Source organism: Silurus meridionalis, chromosome 14 (genome assembly GCF_014805685.1).
Source record: "Silurus meridionalis isolate SWU-2019-XX chromosome 14, ASM1480568v1, whole genome shotgun sequence".
NCBI lineage: Eukaryota > Metazoa > Chordata > Actinopteri > Siluriformes > Siluridae > Silurus > Silurus meridionalis.
Window position 1 is genome coordinate 6,639,218 of NC_060897.1, and position 24,615 is coordinate 6,663,832.

General features: G+C 38.8%; 2 protein-coding genes across 3 annotated transcripts; one reads left to right on the top strand and one right to left on the bottom strand.

Moving 5' to 3' along the window:
* Positions 1–318: 318 nt before the first annotated feature.
* On the top strand, positions 319–4,953 carry aspdh (aspartate dehydrogenase domain containing). The gene is made up of 8 exons (XM_046866291.1): positions 319–387; positions 1,116–1,172; positions 2,516–2,660; positions 2,789–2,873; positions 2,959–3,108; positions 3,297–3,520; positions 4,590–4,729; positions 4,812–4,953. Exons 2-8 carry the CDS (start codon positions 1,118–1,120, stop codon positions 4,847–4,849), a joined length of 837 nt encoding a protein of 278 aa, XP_046722247.1. The 5' UTR covers positions 319–387; positions 1,116–1,117; the 3' UTR covers positions 4,850–4,953.
* gys1 (glycogen synthase 1 (muscle)) lies at positions 4,898–23,632 on the bottom strand. 2 transcript variants are annotated; one of them, XM_046866290.1, is made up of 16 exons: positions 23,497–23,632; positions 19,201–19,319; positions 16,518–16,699; positions 15,527–15,718; positions 15,252–15,437; positions 13,470–13,614; positions 12,461–12,578; positions 12,239–12,359; positions 12,022–12,128; positions 10,450–10,509; positions 10,178–10,370; positions 9,975–10,101; positions 7,002–7,097; positions 6,631–6,794; positions 6,201–6,291; positions 4,898–5,892 (listed from the first exon to the last, which is right to left on the bottom strand). In XM_046866290.1, exons 2-16 carry the CDS (start codon positions 19,316–19,318, stop codon positions 5,681–5,683), a joined length of 2,112 nt encoding a protein of 703 aa, XP_046722246.1. In that variant the 5' UTR covers position 19,319; positions 23,497–23,632; the 3' UTR covers positions 4,898–5,680. The 2 variants fall into 2 exon arrangements, with proteins under 2 accessions (XP_046722246.1, XP_046722244.1); XM_046866288.1 differs by having other exon boundaries at positions 6,211–6,291; positions 23,497–23,631.
* Between the last annotated feature and the right edge of the window lie 983 nt (positions 23,633–24,615).

Below are 24,615 nucleotides of genomic sequence, written 5' to 3' on the forward strand. Positions count from 1 at the left end.
AATGCAAAACTTTTCCATTGTGTCTTCAGTGTATATTGTTAAAATGAAAAACTGTTATTAAGCAAACAAAAAAAAATAAATGCAGCCACAGAGTTCTTTTTGTGTGTGCGTATGTGTGTTTCCTCATGTATTTATGATCCTGTAATAAACTGGCTGGATTTTGTGGGATCATGTGTCAATCCAGCATGAGAGTTTTATTAAAAAGCAAAAGAAGCAAAAAAAAAAAATCACTAAAAGTGGGTCTTGTGTACATGGCAATCATTAACATTCATGCGCTACAATGAACTTTAACCTCTCATAATCCTCCTGGTTTCAACACTTGAACGCTGATCAGATACAGGAAGAGCTTCGCTGGAGAACGGATAGAAACAGACGAGTAGAGAAAAGGTGAGGAACTGGGAGAAGTTATGAAATACTAATAGAGATTATGTGGTGTAGACAAAATTGAGGCCTTAGAGAGACACTGATATCAGGACATGAAAAGCATTGGAGGAGGTTTGGCATGGAAAAGCAAAAGCTATTTTGAATCCTTGTGTCAATTTTGTGTTATCCCAGGTCTCTAAATTTAAATGGGGTGCATCTAAATATGCATCTGATGTGTTTTATTTTATTCTGTTAATATGTACGGTGTGCCCTGGAACAGCACAGGCCTTGAATGTTAAATCAAAGCAGGTACTGACTAAATGCCATTTATTAAGCTTGAGATAATAACTAGCAACAAGTGCTTGCAGAAAGATGTTGATCAGAGTATTCATATACCACATTCGCAATGTTACTACAGCATTTGCATGAGTAGTCTGTGCAAATACAAGTCGATATTGCATATTTCCTTGATTTAGAGACAATTGTTTGTGAAAATCACAGAACATTCGCCGTTTTTTAAATACTCACAATTTAACCAGATCTTGCCCTGTATCTATTTGAATTTTTGCATTATAAGGAGATGTACAAATTTCATTGCACTCCTATAATGTATATAAAAAAACAGACAGGAGGACTTTAAACAGTGCAAAAGCGGAGAGCAAGGAGCAAATCTACACTGCAGGCCATACAGATGAATCAACTACATCAGAAATGAATACATCATAACATTGTCATCTTTCATCTCTGTGTAGACATGACTGACAGATTATCACCGGTACGAATCGGAATTGTGGGATATGGACATTTAGGTAAGTAATATTGAAACTAGACAAACACTATTTCCTCTGATCCAACATACAGAAAATAAACCCTGGAGCATATTACTAATGGCTTGTATCATTCAGTGTTGGGCGGTGCATTTCACACCTAGGTCTTCAGTGATGTCCTACCTGAATCAATCCACTTCTTAATGCCATCATTATGATACCAATATTATAGAAAAAACATCAATATTATAGAGAAACGCAGTATAACAGAACGCTGCAACACAGACACGTATATCATACAGTGAGAGTGAATGTCAGTACGAAAGCAAGAAACCTAATGAACATAATTTAACAAGTCTCCTTTCACTGCAGCCACAGCTGTGCCACCTGCATACATCATCTCTAGCAGATGCATCAATATTAACCTCAAAATGACACCAGTTTTTTTTTCCGTGCATTACTGTTTTTTGTGATTTCAAATGAAGGCAAATTTTATTAGAAACAAATAAAAAAAGTATAAATGTTTCATGATAAAGGTTACCAACTATTTTGAACTGTTTTGGCTGACTTTTTCTCACAATGCCCAGCTTTTTTTGAAAAGTCTGTTCTAAAAATTTTATTTCTTCTCTTCTGTCAGCTATTGTGGAATAAAAAAAAACCCTTTTATAAAATCTACATGAATATATTTGAGCTTGTGCAGTTTACTGCAAATGGGGGTTGCGAGTTTAGTGCGTTCTCTGATCATTCATTCAAAAAAATAGACTATTGGGAGAAATGTAATACATATTCATGTACAAAAAAATGTAAGTCACTGATTCTCAGGAGAGAAGGCCTTGCTGACCTTGGCCATGCACCACCACCATCATCATCATCATCATCATCATCATCATCATCATTATTATTATTATATTTACATTTTTTACAATGTTCAGATTTTGTATGAGAAACATTGACAGTGTATTTAGTATTCAAGCAAGCTCTATAAAATGTGGTTTACATGGGTTGAAGCAGAAGATTTAGTTTGGCCTTCTATACACCTTAGGGATAAATTGGAACGGTGACTGCACCCCATTCATCCTCAATTTACAGCAATACCTGACTTGATTAACACCTTTGTAGCTGAATGAGCACAAATATCAGGTGTCAGTTGTTCCCAAACTTTAGCAGGCCACTCAATATCTTCCAGTCCAAACCATGTAAACCATATCAACAAAAAGTATTTCTAATAAACCAATTCACCTACTGACAAGTCCTTTGGACATCATGTAGGGATCATAATACATAAACACACAAGGCAAAATGTACACATAAAATAAGTCCCAAGACCTAAGCAATTTTAGAGTAAGTCATGAAAAGATCTTTCAGCTCTGTTGTGTATTGTGCAGGTCAGTTCCTGGTGGAACGCATACAGAAGGAAGGAAATGAAGTTGGACTCGGTTTGGCTTTTGTTTGGAACAGAAATGCAGATAAACTCAGAGGCTCAGTCCCTAATGATCTCATACTGACCGAGCTCTCTGAGTTTATGCACAAGTACATGCACACACACACACACACACACACACACACATTCTTAGTATCATGAATAAAAAGTTTTGTTTTCAGACTGTTTCTTATTTCTGAGATTAAGACATTTCTTAATCGTGTTCGTACATTTCCAGGAACGCTGACGTGATAGTGGAGGTCTGTCATCCACAAATAGTCAAAGATTTCGGAGGGCGATTCTTATCACATGCACACTTCCTGGTAATGGTGACATGTTGCTTTTTTCTAGGTATGATGACTACATTTGAGAGCTGTGCAGTTAATTCGAAATGTTTCCTATTTACAGGTCGGCAGTCCCTCAGCTCTCTCGGATTCTCAGCTAAATCAGGAGCTCAGACTCGCAGCAAATCAGCATGGACACACACTCTATGTGCCCAGTGGTGCATTATGGGGTGGGCAGGACATCCAGAGACTGAATGACAGGGGATTATTAAAGGTGAGGAGTGTTTTACTTACAGTAATATAATATTACTACATAACGAAGTATGAACAGCACTCTTGTACTTTTACTTGTACTACATTTTGATCTAGACTTTTAATATTTTTACAGAACCACACCCACTTAATTGAACTTTGCTCAATTTTTTGCCTGTCAGTGTCAGTGTTTGTTTCATTCCACTTCAGGCCCTCTCCATCCGCATGTCCAAACACCCGTCCTGTTTTCGTCTGGCTGGAAATCTGCTCTCTGATTGGTCAGAAGAAGAAGGAAGGCGTGTGATTTTTCATGGCTCTGTTGCTGAACTCTGCCCTATCGCCCCTAACAATGTGAACACCATGGCAGCCGCAGCTATCGCTGCATCGACTCTGGGCTTCTGTGGAGTCACTGGAGAGATTGTGTCAGATACAGCGTAAGAAAAGTTTACATGCTGTTTAAACAATTTTTTTCACATGGGTCAGGTGCTTTACCTAAACAGGATTTTGCTTCCAATTGTAATATTTTGTTTGGCCTCTTTACAATATACAGCTATCCAGGTTGTCCATACCAAGTGTAATTTTAGATTTCTGATTTTATTATTCATTGTCTGCTTTTGTAGCTCATTTATCTCAAAATTTCAATTTAATTTTATTAGTATAGCACTTTCAACAATGGACATTGTTCTCAAAATGTCCCACAGTTTTGATATGTGTTTTCCTAGACACTTTCCTGCTCACCACAGTGGTACAGAGCGATCATGTGACTAATTGTAAGTTTCCTGTCAGCTCGAACAAGCCGAATCTCAGCCCACTTTCATTACCGAGGTTTTTTTTTCCACTAGCAGTTCTGCTGCTTACAGTCTATGCTTTCTCTTTTCACATCATTCTGTTTAAAGAAAAGGCTTTGTGTGACTATCGTAAGGAGTTTCTGGAATAGTTCATGCTGCCACATGATGGACAGATTGGATAACTGCAGGTGTACAGGAGTACATGCGATACAGCTAACAAAAATTTTGTTATATTCCAACATCATGTATAATAAAACACCATTGGGTTAACAACTAGTTTTAAGAAATGAATTTTTGTTATATGCACATGTGCAGCTGTATTTTAACATGAATTTAAAGATAAAATATTAAGGTAGTAATTTGGGTTCAAATTAAATTCTAATTTAGAATTTAGAAGGTATGTGTAGAAACTTCTAGAATTGTTTTTTTCCTGGTTACATAGAAATGTCAGGGCCTTGTTATATAACATGGTGCATAAACACAGTCATGATGACTGTAAAGAAAAATCTCCAGACACACACACAATGAAAAGATCTTAAATGATTAATTAAAATGTTTACCCTCAATTATTTATTCAGATATTTACCTACAAAATAATGTGTCTAAAGTTTACTTCTATATATTTGTCCTGAAGTGAAGAACAGGTCCAATCTATTTTAACCAGAAATTTTTTGTTCATCTCGTATCAAAATTCTGTGTTATTGGTGTTACTCAGTCTGGCTGATTATCACCTCGTGGAGGTGGAAGTGACCGGCTCGGATGGCTTCTCTGTCACAACGGTGAGGCATAACCCGGCCAAGCTGGGAGCAGTTACAGGCAGTGCCACCTACACTTCATTCTGGAGCAGCTTACTGGGTACGAACCACGAACACAACAGAAATGTTTAATGCTCCAAAAGGTGTGTGTACGTAAGAGGATCAAATGTATTGTCTTTCAGTTTGCAAAGGTCACGGAGGAAGAGTCTATCTGTGCTGAAAAAGAAGAGAAGATGCTGCAGAAGAACACAAAATAGAGGTGGTAGAATAGATGTATATATATTTTAATTTGTTCTACAACCGATAGATTTTCCAAACGTTGTGTTTGTGCACATTACAATACATACGCTTCAGCATTAATTTCCACATTCATTTTAAAGTAGGCTCCATTATTTCTGTGTATAAGTGCAGTCGTTATGAAGAGAGTCTATTCACAAACTGTCTGAGAAAAACAGATTTATCGTTGCAGCAAGGCGACGCTTTGACATTTTAGATTGTATAAGGTGATATGAAAGAATTGTCAAAAACAGAGAAGTTTTCTTCCTCTGTTGTGCCTTGGTTACTATAAAACTGGGACAAGTCTCTAGAACAATAATGAAGTAATAAAAAAAAGATCAAAAGGGTTCAGTGGTATTGCAGATTGCTTTGTATCTGTATTTTTCCTGATGCTGGTTTGTGGTAAAATGCTCTGCCTCGTCTTACAATCCCACTTTTTTTTTTGTAAAAGCAGTATTTCTTAGTTTAACAGGCTTTCTAGAGGTATAGAGAGACATTCCTCACACAGCAACTGGCTAATATTACTATTATTAACATTTCATATTGAAGCGACAGGCCTTTCAGAGGCGAATAAAATGATTCGAGTCTACTTGCAAGTGCGGAAGATGTCGCTTCACCTATTTTTTCTTTCTAAATAAAATACAGTATCTCTTCATGTGAACAGTATATTTTTTTTCTCAAATAAATACCTTGGTTTACTTTTCAAACCCCGGAAATACCCAACGAGAAGTGAACAGCAGTGCTTTCGTGGGTGAGAAAGTGTGTATATTTAGTGTTAGTTTTTCTCAGGTAAATCGACTGCCAGGCTTTTGCTCTTGATCGGCAGAGTGAGAGGTTGCCGGATGTTCACGCGGTCTTTCTCAGCCTCCAGGTCTTCGTCGTATGCCTCGTCCTCGTCCTCAGCCTCGCTGTGATGTGGGGACGAATGGAGCGAGTGGGCAGGTGAGGGTGGCACCGAGGCAGGACGAGGGTAACGAAGCCCGTAGTCTGGAGGAAAAAATTGCAAACATATGATGTGTGAGAACCACATGCTTTCTCACATAATGCATAATAAGGAGATATTTATAGGGAGGGTTTTGAGGTTTGGAGCAAACTGTGTATGTTTACAATTAGGATTTAAAGAAAAGAAAAAGCTTTTTTTAGAGCAGAAAAAAATAAAGAGACACCTGAAATAAAGGAAATTTAAAATCGCTTGTCTGTATTGCATATATTGTCTGATTATTACAGACCTGTAAACAAAAACAATTCATTTCTTTAAATCCGCAAATTATTAATTTAAGTGATTTTAAATACACCATCGCTTACTGAGGTTGGATCCTGGGCCTCGTACACAAAACTCTCGGGGAAAGCTTTGGCCAAAGCCATATGGCGAGCGGAGATATAATACTGCAACAGAAAGAAACAGTCAGCAACTTCAGATGCATTCAGTGAAATGGGTTTTAAAATTATATAAATAATGGAAAGAAATGCAAATTTGTAGGCAAGTTTAGTTACTTTGTAAAATGTGTGTGTGTGTGTGTGTGTGTGTATCAACACTGTGAATCGCTGTCTGTTTGTGCCTTACCAATATTTATTTGTGTGTGTGTGTGTGTGTGTGTGTGTGTGTGTGTGTGTGTGTGTGTGTGTAAGAGACTGACCTGGCCCAGGTATCTTTAATCCAGCTGGTTATTTAAAGGTTGTGTGTGTGTGTGTGTGTGTGTGTGTGTGTGTGTGTGAGTGACTAACCCGGCCCAGGTATCTCCAGTCCAGCAGGTCACTGAGGCGTTCTGTGCGGTTCCTCTGGATGATCCGCTGTCTGCGGCTTTGCTGGCAGAACTGGAACAGGAAGGAGGTCAGCTGGTTACATGACTCATCAACGCTGCGAAACTGCCGATCCAGAATATAAATCCCTGAGAGAAAAACGAAATGACAGACAGACAAACACAGAGAGAGAGAGAGAGAGAGAGAGAGAGAGAGAGAGAGAGAGAGAGAGAGAGAAACAGAAAGACAGGATTATTATTAAAAATTTAATTCTTACCACAAAACAAGACACACTATCACACACTAAATGTGTAGCCTTTTAATCGAAGAGCCTTCATATTTGTTCTGTGTCTCACCATAAGAAGTTGGGTCAGCTATGTGCTCCTCCATAAAACAGCCAAACCCTGAGAGATTAGTGGAGACAGAGGGAATCCCCATCACAGTACACTCCGCTGTGTGTGTATGTGTGAGAGAGAGAGAGAGAGAGAGAGAGAGAGAGAGAGTGAAAAGAAGAAAGACATCAGACCCTCACGTGTCACACAAGTAGTTTTTACAAAGCATTTTATATACTCTAGATCTCAAGCAGACAAGAAAGCCAACAAACAGTTTGCTGAAGACGACCTGTCCATAAGCATGAATTACTGGAATCATGTCCTGTGGTCTGATGAGATAAAATTGTTTGGCTCAGATGGTGTCCAGCAAGCTAACCGTAGAATCATGGTCTGGGGCTGCATGATTGATGCTGGTACTGCTAAGCTGCAGTTCACTGAGGGAAACATGACGACATGGGACGAACGGCATTTTTCCAACATAAAAATGACCCCAAACACACCACCAAGATGACAATTGCCTTGCTGATTAGGGTAAAGAGAAAGTTGAAGGAGTGGCCAATTATGTCTCAAGACCTGAACCGCAGGTGGAAGGTGGAGAAACCCCATGTGTCAAACACCCAGCAGCTCCATGATGTCATTATGGAGGAGTGAAAGAGGATCCCAGCAACAACCTGTGCAGCTTTGGTGAATTCCATGCACAGGGGGATTAAGGGAGTGCTGAATAACAATGATGCTCACACAAAATATTGACACTCTGGACACAGTTTTGACATGTTCACTTAGGATGTATTCACTTTTGTTGCCAGTTATTTAAACAATAATGGGTGACTGTTAAGTTATTTTTAGAGGACAGTAAATATGTACTGATAAACCAGCTGCACAATGACTACTCTAAAATATATCCAAGATTCAGTTTTGTTGTATTGTCTCATGAGAACAAATAATCAAATGATTGCTGAAATGTGTATGCACTTTTGTGAGATATGTACGTAATTAAAAATTAAATCATATGTATAACAGTAATATAATATGCATGTTATTGCACTTGACAATATATTCCCCCCTCCCTAGACCTCTGAAAAATACAATAAAAATTATTTTTGCAATCAGTAATGTCTTCAACTGTAAATTAAAAAGTGTGTCAGCATAATACAGACTTGTTTACTGAAGACTACTCCAGTATACACAATATTTTGTGTACTAGTTGCAGCCATAGTACTTTTAATTCTTAAACCTTCTGCCTACATTAGATTCAAGTTTGTTTATCGGATAACCGTTTCAGAATTAAAACTAGATTCAATTCACGTAACTGGTCCAACAGGCTGATAAGCGTGTGAACTCAATAATAAAATGTAATAAATGCACTATTTAGCCAAAGAAATTCAACTAAGAGCCGATGGATTGCATTCTGCAGCTTCTCATTTCTTACACAACCACATCAGAAGACATGTCCTGTGTTTTACAAGGAGCAAATTATTTGCTCGAAACAATAACAGAATACCAGGTTGTGAAAATGGCGAGAATTGGGTTAGGAAATGTTCGATGCATTATTAAAAAACTGGAAGGATCGTGACAAACAGTCAACCTAAAACAAAATCTTGAATGATTGTAATTCAAGATCTTTAAAACTTTGATACAGAAGAATTAATGCTTAATTAGTGAAAGTAAGATCATTTCCACAACACACCAGGCAAGGAAAGCTTTCAGCAGTGTTTCCACAAAAAAGATAATAATGTCAAGGTTCATCATGGCTTTCAGAAAGCAGGGAGAAATGTTTTATTTACACATGAACTGACCATCCTGACCTGCAGTCTATCTACAGCAAGTGGTGCTGGACTAAGGCCAGAAAGATATTAAAGGACCTCAGCTATTCAAACAATGGACTGTTGTCTCTGTCAGAGAGGATGAGAAGGAGCTTTCTTTTTTCCCCTTCTTTATTTTGTTCTTAAATTTTTTTTCTTATTATTCATTTTTATATTTTTATCAAATGTTGTGTCACAGTCCAGTCATTTTTACTGCATGTTGTACCATGTATGGGACGAATAGAAGTGACCTTAAACCAAAATCATTGTGATTGGTTGTAGAAGATTTTATGGAATGGTTCGGCTCTACACAAGACCTTGTGCAAAAAAAAAATATATATATATATATATATATATATATATATATATATATATATATATATATATATATATATATATATATATAAAAAAAAAATGAAATAAATAAAATTAATAAATATACTTGTGACAGAAATAAATGTTGTAACATTGCACAAGGTTGCTCACACAATGGCACAAAGAATGTGGCCTGTTATCAAAGTTGAAGGTGATGTAGCTAAATAATAGTTATTTTTTGGCCATTCAGTGTATTATAAAAATATTAATGATAATGGTGGGTGTTTAATAAGATTTGGGGCACTGGGACAAAACCTGACACTTGGCAGAACACACTTTGAAAGCTCTGGCTCAAATATTGGCTTCAATACACTATATTGCCAAAAGTATTGAGTCACCTGACATTTCCAGCCGTATCTGGTTCTTTCCCAAAGTTTATCAGACGTCTTCGGATGCAGTAGCATGAAATTTTCCCTTCACTTGAACTAGGAGACCAAAACCTGTTCCAGCATGATAATACCTAAGTCCACAAAGCAAACTCCATTAAGATATGCTCTGCATGGGTTGGAGTGGAAGATCTCTTGCTTTAAAGCTTTGATGTAAATCCTATTAAACACATTTGGGGTGAACTGGAACGCTGACTGCACCCCAGGCCTCCTCACCTTACCTACATCAGTACCTGATTTTACTTACACCCTTGTGTCTGAATCACAAACCACCACAAGCTCACCCCAAAATCTAGTGGGACATCACTACCAAGATGCTCAAAAAGAACATACGATATTCATGACTAGGTGACCCAATACTTTTGGCAATATGGTGTATGAATTAAATGGATCAGAATAGTTCAATAATGTGTGTCTATACTTTTATAACTTACCTGGTGTGTATCCCCAGGGCTCGTAGTATGAAGGAAAGACTCCTAGATGGCAGCCTCTTACAAACTCCTCATAGTCCATAGGCAACAGCGGCGAGGTGGAGGAAAGGAACTCTGGATGAAAGATGACCTGACAGACAGAAATAGTGTGTGTGCTTAGTAAGGCTGCCTCATACCCGAATTGAGTGTATAGCGTGTGTAAGTACCTTGACGCGATCCTGAGCGCTGTTGAAGAGGCCGATGCGGCGGATGGAGCTGAGGATGGGGTCTGAGCTGTCTTCCAGCATGTTGTGGGTGCAGACGGGAGGAAGACACTGGCGCTGCGTAGCAAAGATTGCCCGCTTCATCATGGTGAAATCCTCCTTGTCCAACATCTTTGACACCTCTGGGAGCTGCCCCTGACAGAGAGAAAGCTTTGTATTCAAGTCTTTGTTAAATAAGCATTTAAAAAGGGAAATTTCAAAAGACGAACACTCACACTAGCAGCGATTCGTAGAGTTTCTTCCCAAAGCGCTCTTTCACAGTATGGGCCGTATCCCTGATTAAAACAAAAAACACATGTTTGTACAAACTAAACTTGTTCATCTAACAGGGTTTTGGAAATGTTTTGCAAATTTTGGTTTCCTCAATTAATTAATTACTTACCGATTTATTTGTTTATATATTTAGTCGCTTTTATTCAAACATATTTAGTTGCTTATGTACTTGCCTACTTAAATATTTATTATTCAGAATTTAACTGTATTTATAAAAAGCGTTAGAGCTGCGCTTAAAATCATGTTCGGCTTCTCCATTTAGACCGGTCCATTTAAAAACAAATCCTCTTCTGTCAAATTCGCATTAAATCATCTATGTGAACAATAATCACAGCAGTCCTTAAGGCCTCAGCTTTCCTTTTAACTACGGAAGGATTCAGTGTGCATAATAATAAAAATTTGTCACATACACATTCGTACAGTACGACCCATAATATGTACGATAAGTAAAGTTTTATACCAATAAGATTGCAGTAAATTGGTACAGTCGTGCCCAAGTATTAAAAGCAGTCTTTTACCAAAATCCACAAGGAAAATTTACCTACAGGAATGTTTCAATTTAATTTAATTTTGCTAGAGAGTATAACGTTTGGATTGTGGAGTAATAGAAATGGGTCATGTGGTCTGAGGCGTCCAGATTTACCTTATTCCAAATCAATGGGTGCATCAGGATAAGAACGGAAGGACAAAGCGATGCACCAGTCATGCATAGCACCTGGAGTAAAGGCCATTGGGGGAAGTGGTGGGATCTCTGGTGGCAACCAGTTCTGGACTCAATACATTTGGAGGCAATAAATCTGACTTCGGCTGTGTACCTTAATTTTAACAAATGTTTAAGTTAATGCTCCTTACAAAACTAGTCAAAGAGTTGAGTCATGAGTTAAAAGCATCTCACTCTGAGCCGAAATAATAATTATTAATTAATCAAGAAGAGTCCACTCCTTTTAAACCTTGTGATATCTATAATAATAATTTAAAGGACTAATCAAAAGAACCTATTTTGATGTAAAGTTTGTACATTCGGAAGAATGGAAGTTTCATTTTATTAAAATGACACCAAAGATTTGATATTTGTGGCAAATGTGTGGCTGCGTGTGGCTGAGGAAGATTTTGTGCATGGAGGCGATTGGAAAGGATCACGCACCTGTACATGATATGCATTACGAGAGGAGGGAGAGTGAAGAGGCACAAAAGCAGAGCAAAAAGAGAAAGATGACTAGAGACATACATAATGTATATGAACATGTATGTATGTATGTATGTGTGCCTGTATGAAATCACTGGAGAGAGACTAGAGTAGCAAGAATCAAAGTAAAGCTAAATAAACCTGGTTCCCTTTGGATTTATAACCTGCTTCCCGTTCCTTTCTCCTCTAAATGTAGTTATTATTAGGGCATGAAAACTATGCTTGTATAATACTTGTGATCGTTTTAACTAGGCCTACGCTAATTAAGCCTAAACTATACGCTAAGTCTGTTAGCAGGTTAGCGGTCCTCATAGTGCGTCATGATTACCAGAGCTGTTTCCGTACGGCTTGACCCTTCAGTGTCTCCACGTTGAAGTTGTTGGTGCGAGCGGGCATGATAAAGAACGCGATGACTGTCACCTGACTGTGGTTTACCTAAGGATACACACACGCACAACAAGCAGAAGAGGTTTCAGGTGTGTTGTGTGATTCAATTTGATTTGTTGCATTTGGTACATGATAGAAAAGCAATTTCATTCACATACCCTCAGTAAATAGTTGAGTCTGGCCAGGGCTTCGAGGAAAACGTCAGCTCCTTTGTTTGAGAACTCATAGCGTCCGGCAATGAAGAGGAACACGGTTTTATCTAGGTTAAAATCTAAATGCCTGCATGGAAACAACAAGGTTTTAATATTAGCCATGCACCAGAGTGTAAGTTTTGTGTGTGTGTGTGTGTGTGTGTGTGTGTGTGTGTGTTATCCTCGAACCCGTAGAAATGGCCTCTGATGAACTCTTGAATGCGAGCTTTGCTCTGAGCGTGGAGGTTCTGAAACTCGTGCATGGCTGAGAACTTTTTCACATTCAAGCCGTTCGGAGTCACAATATCTATAAAGAGAATGAAGAGTGAGGATGAGGGGAAAAGTAAAAAAAAATAAAAATTGTTGTTTACAAAACAAAAAAACAACAGGCTAAAACTAGTTTCTTGACCACGTGCAAATGATAAAAAGAGAACACCCATAAACAGCTGGTGTAAACACAAAGGCCTCATGCTGTGTTGAACTAAAGCTCGAACCACAAAATCTTTGATCATTTGACCACTGACTGGAAAAAAATTTCCTCTTGGATTACACACTCTGAAGTCAGGAAGCTCTTCTCAGACCATGCATGGCATCATAACGACAATGAAAACGGACCTTCTCAGCCGCTCCAGCGATGGAAAAACTACCCGGAAAAACTATCAGTACAGATTTTTGCAGATAGTCGATAGTTCCTGTAATCAACTATCAGTGCTGATTAATCAGTAAAAACCAATGGACCTCTAGTACAGAGTTTGTTTATAAATATCCTGACAATGGTGAGAATTCTACCCCTGCAGGATGAATAACAAAATAGACCTCTACCTCTTGCTATGGAGGAGTTGGAGAGGTTAGCTTTTCTATGTATAGGTCTGGATGGGTGAAATTTGTACTCTTTTGCACCTGTGTTCATTTTATTTAGACTATTATTTAACACATCGTTTTTCAGATTTAGTTTTGAATTTTGAGCTGCACAGTATGACACTACCCCTAGACGAACTTTCAGTTCTTCTCTCAGAACAAGGAAACATGACCCCACACACACACACACACACACACACACACAGTGTAGAGATGAGGTTTCGATTCTGAAGTATCTCTTTCACATGCCATAAATTACTACAAAATCTTTATACACATTGTACATTTAAAGATGTTTAGGTTTTTAAGATTGATGTTCATGAACGAGAAGGAGGTTCACCTGGTTTTCTTTTGAGAAGGTGTTCAGCCTCGATGGCTGTGATTTTAGAGACAGTGGTGAAGACGTGAGCGCAGCGTGCTGCGGCGCGCTCTAAACAGTAGCGGTGATAAATCTGTCTATCCCCTGCCTCCTTGTCGACATTAAACTACAGAGAAAGAGAGAAGTTTACATACATTATACACACACACACACACACACATATGTACATACATACATACACACACACACACATACACACACACACACACACACACACACACATATATATATATATATATATATATATATATATATATATATATATATATATATATATATATATATATATATATATTATATACACACACACACACACACACACACACACACACACACAGTCATGCCAAAATAGTTGGCACCCCTGAAATTATTCCAGAAAATCAAGTATTTCTCACAGAAAAGTATTGCATTAACACGTTTTGCTATTCACATGTTAATCCCCTTTGTGTATATTGGAACAAAACAAAAAAAAAGGGAGGGGAAAAAGCAAATTTGACAATGTCACACAAAACTCCAAAAATGGGCTGGACAAAATTATTGGCACCCTTAACTTAATATTTGGTTGCACACCCTTTGGAAAAAATAACTGAAATCAATCTATAACCATCAATAAGTTTCTTGCACCTCTCACCCGGAATTTTGGACCACTCTTCCTTTGCAAACTGCTCCAAGTCTCTCATATTGGAAGGGTGCCTTTTCCCAACAGCAATTTTAAGATCTCTCCACAGGTGTTCAATGGGATTTAGATCTGGACTCATTGCTGGCCAATTCAGAAATCTCCAGCACTTTGTTGTAATCCATTTCTGGGTGCTTTTTGAAGTATGTTTGGGGTCATTGTCCTGCTGGAAGACCCAAGATCTCGGAGCAAACTCAGCTTTCTGACACTGAGCCCTACACTGCGCCCCAAAATCCTTTGGTAATCCTCAGATTTCATGATGCCTTGCACACACTCAAGGCACCCAGTGCCAGAGGCAGCAAAACAACCCTAAAACATTTTTGAACCTCCACCATATTTGACTGTAGGTACTGTGTTCTTTTCTTTGTAGGCCTCTGTTTTCGGTAAACAGTAGAATGATCTGCTTTACCAAAAAGCTCTATCTTGGGCTCATCTGTCCACAAGACGTTTTCCCAGAAGGATTTTGGCTTACTTAAGTACATTTTGGCAAACTGTAGTCTTGCTTTTTTATGTCTCGGTGTAAGCAGTGGGGTCCTCCTGGTTTCCTGCTATAGCATTTCATTTCATTTAAATGTTGACAGATAGTTCGCGGTGACACTGATGCTTCCTGAGCCTGCAGGACAGCTTGAATTTCTTTGGAACTTGTTTGGGGCTGCTTATCCACCATCCGGACAATTCTGCCTTTCATCAATTTTTCTCTTCCGTCCACGCCCAGGGAGATTAGCTACAGCGCCATTGGTTGCAAACTTCTTGATAATGTTGCAATGTTGAAATTGTTCCACAATTTTGGTTCTCAAGTCCTCACACAGTTCTCTTCTGCTCTTTCTGTTGTCCATGCTTAGTTTGGCACTCACAATGCAAAGACTAAGTGAACTTCTCTCCTTTTTATCTGCTTTCAGGTGTAATTTATAAATTGCCCACACCGGTTACTTGCCCCAGGTAAGTTTAAAGGAGCATCACATGCTTAAAACAATCTTATTTATCCACAATTTTGAAAGGGTGACAATAATTTTGTCCAGCCTATTTTTGGAGTTTTGTGTGACACACACATACATCCACCCACTCACCTCTGCTAAGTTGTTGTAGAAGTCGACGTTCCCGGCACACAGGTATCGGCCGAGCAGTGTGGCATGTGTGGTGAAAATGGTTGCTACAGGCAAGTGCCTCTGTCGGCATAAGACCAGCCCCAGGCCGGCCAGCCACTCGTGAAAATGAGCCAGGATATGTGGAGGATCTTCACACTGGGCCGCATACTAAAACACACACACGCAAACGAGACGAGTACTAATGATGTACAAGCATGCAAAATAAACAGCCAACACACGCACAAACAAACACACACCTCTCCGAGCAACCAGGCAGTGAGGAAGCCGAACAGAACGGCGTCGTTGGCCTCACGATCAAACCAGGGCACGCCGATGGCACAGTTTTCCCATAATTCACTCTTCCAGCGGTCCAGAGACCAGGCGGTGAAACCGACATCCAGCAGGATCACATACGGAGAGCCTTCAATCAGCCAACGGCCAAAATACACCTACATAACCACAAACAAACACACACATTGTGATTTTATCTAAACTAATGCAACACAGTAATGCATAATCTATTTTCCAGATAATAGTTCATAATAGAAAATATTCTAAAATGGTTGCTAAAACGTGAGGGGTGTACTCACTTGTGTGAGATACTTAAAAAAATTGCTTCATTTAATGGAACTGAATGAAACCGGTGCCATTTCTTTTTTTTTTTTTTAACTATACTGCTATTTCTTTGAAAATATATCGCTTTAGACCTGTGTGAATTTCAACATGCATCTGGGTTCTCTCAGCACAAGCTTTGTTTACCCTTTTGCCTGGATCTGCTATTACAATTCGTGAAGAGATAAAAAGGCTTATCGCCTGACTCCATTTCAAGTGTCAATTTAAGACTATTTTATTGACATTATTGTTTTCATAACATACTGTTGAAAAATCGGTAGAGAAGAAATGCAGATAAAATACAATCAAATGCAAGGTGCCAGTGTAGGAGAAAGTGTAAAAAGGTTTGCACTAATTGTGTACAATAAAATAAAATATAAAGAAAAATAAAGTACAGAAAATGTATCTAAAATAAAATAAAAATTCTCTCCCTCATACACACAGACACAAACATTCAGCCAAAGGTCTGAAATAGACTCCAGTCATGGTGTGAGGCATTGATATAGCTTGTAACCTTTTAGACATGCATACCATGGAGATGGGCACACACACACACCTCTCAGAAGGTTTAGGATTTCAGATTTACGTTGGTGGAAAGAGTATTGTGTGTGTGTGTGCGCGCACACGTGTGTATACCTTGCAGCCACTGCTGTTCATCTTATCGATGGTTCTCCTCAGTGCTGCGTTCGGAGGTTCAATCAATTCAACCTGGGTCCTGACATTGGACTCCATATAGGGCCCCACTAGGAAGTAGTTTTCTCCCCATTCCTCACAGGTCAAACGCGCCTTCGTCTGGATCACAGTGTAGATGCCTCCAACTGCGCCACACACACACACACACACACACACACACACACACACACACACACACACACACACACACACACACAAAAAGAAAGAGAGAGTCACTAAATCTCAGTTTATGCGAGCTGAGGCTAAAGCATGGTGCGGTGCGGTTGCTGAACATCACGGCACTTTTGTTATTTGACTAATTTATTTATTTATTTTTAGCGTTCCATATCAGCAAGAAAGTGTTTACATCATAATTAACATTCTGTAATGGAGAAGCAAATTGAGGAAGGAGGATATTTGTAATTATCATAAAATCTGAGATTTAAAATAGTTTTATAAATAATTTATTGTTGTTATTAATATTATTATTATAATTAATAATAATAATAATAATAATAATATTTAAATCAGAAAGAGCTTTATTTACAAGTATGTCTGCACTTATAAGGAATTTGTTTTGGTGACATAAGCTATTATTTATTATTATTATTATTATTATTATTATTATTATTTTGTGAATTACATCCTGTATTTGATTATATTTTTGGAGTGAATTATTACTGTCTATTTTCCTGTAACAGCTTATATTGCAGTGTTTCATTCACCTAATACCACAGGAATTTGCCACCAATTGCCATTTTTCATTGATCAACAAACACGTTGTACATTTTAACACTTCATACAAAGAAGTTGCTCTCACCCCTTCCATTATAACAGCTATAAACATTAATTCGCTCAGTAGCCTCCCCTTTTGTCACTATTATGGTTCATAACAAACAAGTAAAACTCGAAATTTCTTAAAATAACAGGAAGGAAGCCAGTGAAGTAAAACATATGACCTTGCTTTGACCTTATTTGGCCCTATTTTGTTTGATTTCAGAATCTAGCTAGTTCATTCACATAAATCCAGATGCATAAATAGAAAAACTATTCCACATTTACAGAACTGTTCCACATTTGTAAGATAAGTGATTTATAAAAAAAACTGAGTGGTTGAGGTTAAGGGCCTTGCTCAAGGGCACAGCATTGGCAGGTTGGTGGTGCTGGCCTTCCCCTATGGACAGTTGACAATGCGGTGACCTATATCTTGTTGCGATTCTCTCTTTCTGTTGTGAAATTGAATCTGTTTGTTGAATCCAGATCAACCAGACATACATCCGATCAGTCCTTCATGAGATATTGAGCTAGTGAGAATCTCTACCACTTTCCCTCTACTACTTGGTGGAAATGGTTGATCTGCCCAACGTTTCAAACAACCCAGTCAGCAAACAAATTTGGCCCAGATTTGGCATTCATCTGGCCCAGCTGGCATTCATCCGGCACTGGCATACAGCATGTGGGCCAAACATGGCCAGGTTTGGAAGAGGTGGTATACCGATTTTAAGGCGGCTCACAAGACATGGGCCAGATGTCATTTTGGGTATTTAACTTGGCTGAGACTTGGGCCAGACCTGGTCCACACTAGGACCGTAATTCATTGCGGTATGTGGGCCAAGCAAAAGCTGGTTGTGTGGGCCGGAGCTGGGCCAGAGAAAAATTGCTCTGTGGGAATTACCAAGAGTTGTTTATTGGAAAGTAATAGGTATTTATTAAGGACATCTCTCATCCCAATCATGGACTGTAGAGATGTTTGCACTGCCACCACAAATAGCCTTGAGAACAGCATTTTCTCCTCAGCTGTGCTAACAGTGAACTCAGAAACTAACCATTTCTATTAGACTGCCATTTGCACAGCTGCATCTACATCCATGCCTCCTCACCTCATCTACACCTTACCTGACTTTCCTAACAACCTTAGGGTTAAATGAGCACAAATGTCCACAAGCACACTCCAAAATCTAGCAGTACATCTTACCCAGAAGAATGGAGGATTTTATAATAGCAATAGGAACCAAAACATGGAATGGGATGTTCAAAAACCCCATAACAATCTTATGATCAAGTGTCTTCATACTTATAGTGCATACATAACCATACTATTTAAGTGACTGTGCAACCTGATGACAGTGATGTGACACGAGTAAAAGACATACTGTGCAGGAACTAGATTCTACTACACTTTTATTCGTATTTTAAATGCACAGGGTAGAGAAATATAACAAGCACGTGTCAAAGTCAGTCGAAAGGACATGCAACTAGCAGTTTTCAACCTGTACCTATGTATATCAACTTCTCCCGATAGCTAATTTTATTTATGGACTTGTGGAACGCTGGAGCACTCCTGACAAGATTAGCTCAGAGTTTAAATTAAAAAAAGCAAATCACAAGATCTTGGCTAGAATGACACGCACAGCTGTAAATCGTAAATCCTTCATATAGCAAAATGACAATCTGTAATGCTGGTATTATATATAAAATAAATAAATAAAAAATACATATTGCCACTGCATATTATAAAATACAGGGCTCGCCTTTAGACACATTTAAATACCTTTATAAATATTATGACTTTTGACTTTATATGAAACATGTTCCTGAGCACACAACCCAGAACAGATGCCTTCTATGCTATAGATGTACATTTTACCTTTATTGGCCACCTCCCATGCGATTTCGAACAGGACCGCATCCTCCAAATCGAACTCCTCGTCCCACTCCTCTAGACCCGACAGGGAGGTCACGGAGAAACTGCGTGCTAGCGGCATGCTGCGTGAATACAGGAAAAGGGTCACTAGGACACACTAACAGAACTAGAATAGAACTAGAAGAACTTTCATGCCTCAACACACAAAGGTTCTCATTAAAATGCTGAAAGAAATTGCACAATAAAATCAACATATTTAGATTGTTGTGCCACATGGAGTGGTACGAAGTGGAGAGTGAGGCCCAGGATGGGAAAATGTGGCTTGTTTGTGGTGAGCGCATACTAATAAGCTACTGAGCCCGACATAATCTGCATGAGAAGGATGGCATAGTTATTTTAAAAAAGGCTGTACAGTTTTTTAGAGTTGTTTACAAAGGGCTGTTTCTCTGAGTAATGGCGTTTACATGTTAAAAACTTATTTTACTATTGTAAGAGTCTTACAGACAAGCAGTGCATGCTACATTATCATCCACATCCACTGATCTAATCACAAATGGACATCACAATGCATTGCAGTTCACACCAAGGATTATGAATGCACTTGTGAGCAGATTGTATACCTCATCTTATACCACTGGAGGAAGAATGTTGCATACATTTATTACTAAGTTACCAAACAAACATAATTTTGACGATTAGTTGTGCTTCTGCTAGGGCAGTGATGCAGTTTTGCATTCACACTACACAAGATATTGGCTCCCTATTCATTCTTGAGACGTATTTCTACAGAAGCTGTGGCCAGATCCTATCTTGCTCAGATTATGAGCTAAAAGCACCATCATGCGTAAAGTATACACGTCGATCTATAATGCAGGCTTAAAAATCATCAATTGGTGTAGTCTGGATGCAGACTGTGCAAAGTATTTCAAAACAACTACTTAAAAAAAAAACACTTAAGCAGAGCTGATAAATATTGGTAAAAAAATTTTGCCATAGGTAAGCAAATGTGGCCCATGTTTAAAAAGGTAATTAAAAAGTTTAAAACCATAAGTATTGCCATCAATCAGTCATGTCAGATCCTTCCTGGGACAAAATAAACGAGACAGATCAGACATTTACCCCAATTTTTCTTTAACATCTAAATAGTTAAAGCTTCATTTTAATTTAAATTAAAAACAATGTTCAAGGTCAATGTTTATACTATTGCTTATTACTAGTTACACAAAAATATCTTTCCTGCTCCTTATCGATGCTCTCCGATACACTCGTCACAATCCCACCCCACCCCTGAAGCGTAAAGCGCATGCTCTATGGCGTTTTATTTTTCATATGTCAAAGTGTAGAACGTTACATTCGTGTTTCACCTTCAGTAAATAAAAAGCAAAAAGTGTTTCTTTGCAGATTTGTTCTTTCCCCATACCCATGATCGCTCATCAAAACAACCCCAGAAAACCAGTACGGAACCTCAGACGTGGTCATGAAAACAAAACGTGTGGGGTGATTAGATACTCGTTTGCATATCGCAGGCTCCTGCATCACAATGGTGAGAATGATTAATAAAATAATATCAAAGAGTCATGTATTACATTATGAATTCCACTCATGATCAGGGTTCAACTCTAAAATCGTGACATTTTTTTGGAATCGTTTTTATGGTGCGGCAAACAAAAAACATTTGGCGAACGTCGGTTTTGCAAGTGGTAGCACATAATTGATAGGAGAAGTCAAACAGACTGCTTCAGGGGGCCACAAGCAACTCAAATAACCGCTCTGTGTAATGTAAAATGTAATTGCTTCGGAACTTAGAAGCTAGAAGTTTAGAAGCTAATAAACACGTACTTCATGTAAAAAGTTACAGACATGCAGAAAGATGATAACAGTCTAAATGGAGATTGGTTGAGAAATTGCGTTAAAGGAAGTGGAATTTGAAAGCAAGCCAAGGCAACACTCCTCAATAATATTATTCATCCACTTCTCACACCTAACAAACTAGTCTGAAACGGTTTAGAGGGGAAAACCGAGAAACAGCATGATGAAACAATGAGGATTTACAACACAATGTAAATCACTTTCGGCTTGCAGGACACACACGCCCATACACACCACACCCCCTCTCTTCTTTACGCTACATTCACATTACAAGCACATATTAAAATATAGTGCTTAGATCTGATCTGATTTTCTGCTCTGATGGCTCAAAAGAATGTTTTTTAATGACTGTTCATGTGCCGGTAGTGTGAACAGGTCTGATCTGAACCAACCGGAACACCTGTACAAACCAAATCAATACCAAAACGCATCCATCATTACGGTAAAAAAAACAAAACGACAAAGTGTTGCATCATTAATAGTGTACAAGTAGAAGTAGAAAAAATAAGAAGTAGCCATGCCTCATGTAACATGACTCACAGGAAGTTACATCACTTCTCTAACCAGAGGGCAAATACAAGGACATGTACAATTGTCTCGTTTATGAATTGACAATGTTGGGAAAGCGTTAGCACACACTTATGTTTTAAATAATGTTAGCATTATAAAAAGACAAATACATTTACAATCCCAGTGTATTTAGGGAGCATCCAAAGTACATCCAAACATGAGCACTGTTTACCAATGAATGTATACAGTACACGATTGCGCAATCGGCTTTCTAGTGTTTCAAGGTGAACCGTTTCATGTGACTGATGAAAAAATAAAAAAGGTACGCTGATGATCAAATGGCCCACGACCCGGCAGCACAAGCCTTCAATGCGAAAGGTTACATGTTCGGGAGGTCTTCAGGCAGCTTGTCAGCTGTTCATGATAAGGGACAGAAGGTCAGATGAATAGCTTTAGAAATCCTCACAGGCCTTACTGGGATTTCGGTCATGAAAGGCATGTGAAGAGAGGAGTCAATGCACATTTGTGTCATGTTAGGAACACACACGTCTTAGTATATATATATATATACATTCAACATAAGCTTTTCATAAATAAGTAATAGTAGACACATCTGACTAATATGAAAAAAGTCTGACTAATATTTGTCATCTGGCCTTTCTTGCATGTCATATGATGACTATCACTTTTTCTTCTTGGAATTAGTTTTAAAATTTGCATACAGGGAAATCATCTGATCTTTTACATACTTACTAAAAATAAATACTACTTTAGAATGGCATTCTAGGAGGTGCAAAATAGTAATCCATATGTAGTATCAGTCATAGAAAATTAGATGCATGTTAAAAACTTGTCATAGCCAATTTTACTATAAATTCAATATCATAAGTTAAGCAGAATAAAGCAAACCAACCGCACGATCAAACATCTACAAGCAAAAGTTTTTGACTAACGTTTGCTGAAACAAAATCTAAACATTCTCAAGAGATGTCAAACCCAGGGTGGCCTTGTTGCACACCAGGGCTTCACAAAAGATCTCTGACAGAGAGCGTCAAAACTGAGGACCGGAGCTTTTAAGATTAATGACAGAACGTGGATTGTTTTGTTGAACAATACTGGTGGTGAAAAAATAAATAAATAAAACCTTGCTTTAACCCTCATCACCCTTAAACTCACTATTTGGACCAGACGTTTTGTGAGGACTCACTTTTAATACAATAAAGGCGCCTTTTGCCTTTTAAGGAGCGTGCATGATAATACACACACGGGCGCGCGCGCGCTCAGGAGACTGTTAGTGGGGTTTGGTGTACGTGCCTCCTCGCCACGCGGAACCCGCTGACGTCACGGCGAACCGCAACAACAGCGCAGCTTCATTGTATCTCGACAGGAGCGCTCAGGTTGAAGCATCCCGGGTTTTCTACCTCATCTTCGGCTCGGCTTTCTCCCTCCCATTGCTTTGACAGCCAATATATAGAAATCGGCTATGGGTGCCAAGGGAGGGGGCGTGGCGTATTCTGTCGCGTATTCTGTAGGTCAAAGCAACCTAAAACGGCGTGACAATGACATTAAACGTGACGTAGGTTCATATGTATAGGAGCACGGCGGAATATCCATGATCTGGATGTTTGCATGTAGGAAAATTGAAAAAAATAGGTTTGAACAATCATGATAAGAAATTCGAGGAAGGTTAAAAATAAAACAAACATACAAACAAACAACAACAAAAAATGATGCCCAAATGCGCGTGCAGATGGGCATTCAAAATGAACGCTTCCCATCAAGCCAACACATATATTTGACACGCAAAGCGTACGCGACAAACACCCCGACACACACATCACAGTGTTTAGTTATCACGCGCTAACTAAATAAATAAAGCGCGATCCAAGAAAACGCGACGACGCAAGGTCAGTCGCTTACCCTGCAGCCACTGCGTCCCGTCCTCGCGCAGAAACACGGCGAACGCATCTGCGCCAATCAATCAGCTACTGGACCACTTGGTGGGCGTGGCGTGGATACGTGAAGGGGGCGTGGTCGTGGCGCAAAAGGCGGGGCGCGAGCTGATGTTTGAAATGCATAAAGGCAAAAAACATCTGAACGCATAACTATTCATCTTTACTAAAAGCTTTTTTTCCACGCATGCGCGCGCACAAACACGCAAACTAGGTGTACTACAGTATTGCACTCTGTTGTATCTCCACCTTATTTTCCTCCTACACCAGTCAGAGAGATCAGCAGTGTGTGAAATGTGATTGGCTGAATTTTTGCTTTGCGTTCATCCGATTGGCTAAGCGTCATGTCAGCTGGGATTTGGCAACTCGTGAGGAACGTGACTCGTTTTAAACAGCTGGCTTCCTTACTTAAATAATCAGCTTCCTTTCACATAGATGTAGATCTTATCCTGTGCCAGTTGCTGTGGACTGGAAGAGATGGAAAGTAATGAGTTACTGTACTTAAGTAGATTTGTCTAGTATAAGTACTTCACTTAGTTTTGGTGACATGATCAATACTTGTTACTGCATGTCTTTTTCTACCTCTGGTGTATTATTTCCTGGTTCTCACAAACCACAGATGAAGCAAGGCAGAAGGCAACATGTGTATGAGACAGAGGGGGTCAGTGATGTAAACATGACTCATGAGACATTTCTGATCACCTGATCCTCATCATCATCTGCTTTGCTTGTGTTTTATATAGTGGATTCTCAGCCTGGGTCCATTCATTAGATAACAAAATGTGCAATTCTTTTGTATTTATATATTATGATGTGAGGTCCAGTTACCAGCATGACACTAAAACAGGTATTAGTAATCGACATGTTTTACTTAAGGATGTACATGTCAGTGCCAAAACTTCTTAACTTGAGTAAAAAAGTATAGTCAGTACTTACACTTTTACTGGAGTCTTTTTAAACATGAGTATCTGTATTTCTACTTGATGGAAGAATGATCTGACTAGAAATGTTGTCTATATGTTTATTCTGACTTGCTGTAATGTCTGGTGAATTATTATCAAAAGTGACAAATTCATTGACAGTTAAA

Bases quoted from the DNA above. Each gene is read 5' to 3' on its own strand.
- aspdh (XM_046866291.1), top strand. From the start codon at position 1,118: ATGACTGACAGATTATCACCGGTACGAATCGGAATTGTGGGATATGGA. The intron at 3,521-4,589 runs GTAAGAAAAGTT...GGTGTTACTCAG, and splicing joins GAGATTGTGTCAGATACAGC to TCTGGCTGATTATCACCTCG. The intron at 4,730-4,811 runs GTACGAACCACG...ATTGTCTTTCAG, and splicing joins ATTCTGGAGCAGCTTACTGG to TTTGCAAAGGTCACGGAGGA.
- gys1 (XM_046866290.1), bottom strand. From the start codon at position 19,318: ATGCCGCTAGCACGCAGTTTCTCCGTGACCTCCCTGTCGGGTCTAGAG. The intron at 7,098-9,974 runs GTAAGTTATAAA...ATACACACACAG, and splicing joins GCCCTGGGGATACACACCAG to CGGAGTGTACTGTGATGGGG. The intron at 5,893-6,200 runs GTGTATTTAAAA...TTTTTCCTCCAG, and splicing joins TCCAACCTCAGTAAGCGATG to ACTACGGGCTTCGTTACCCT.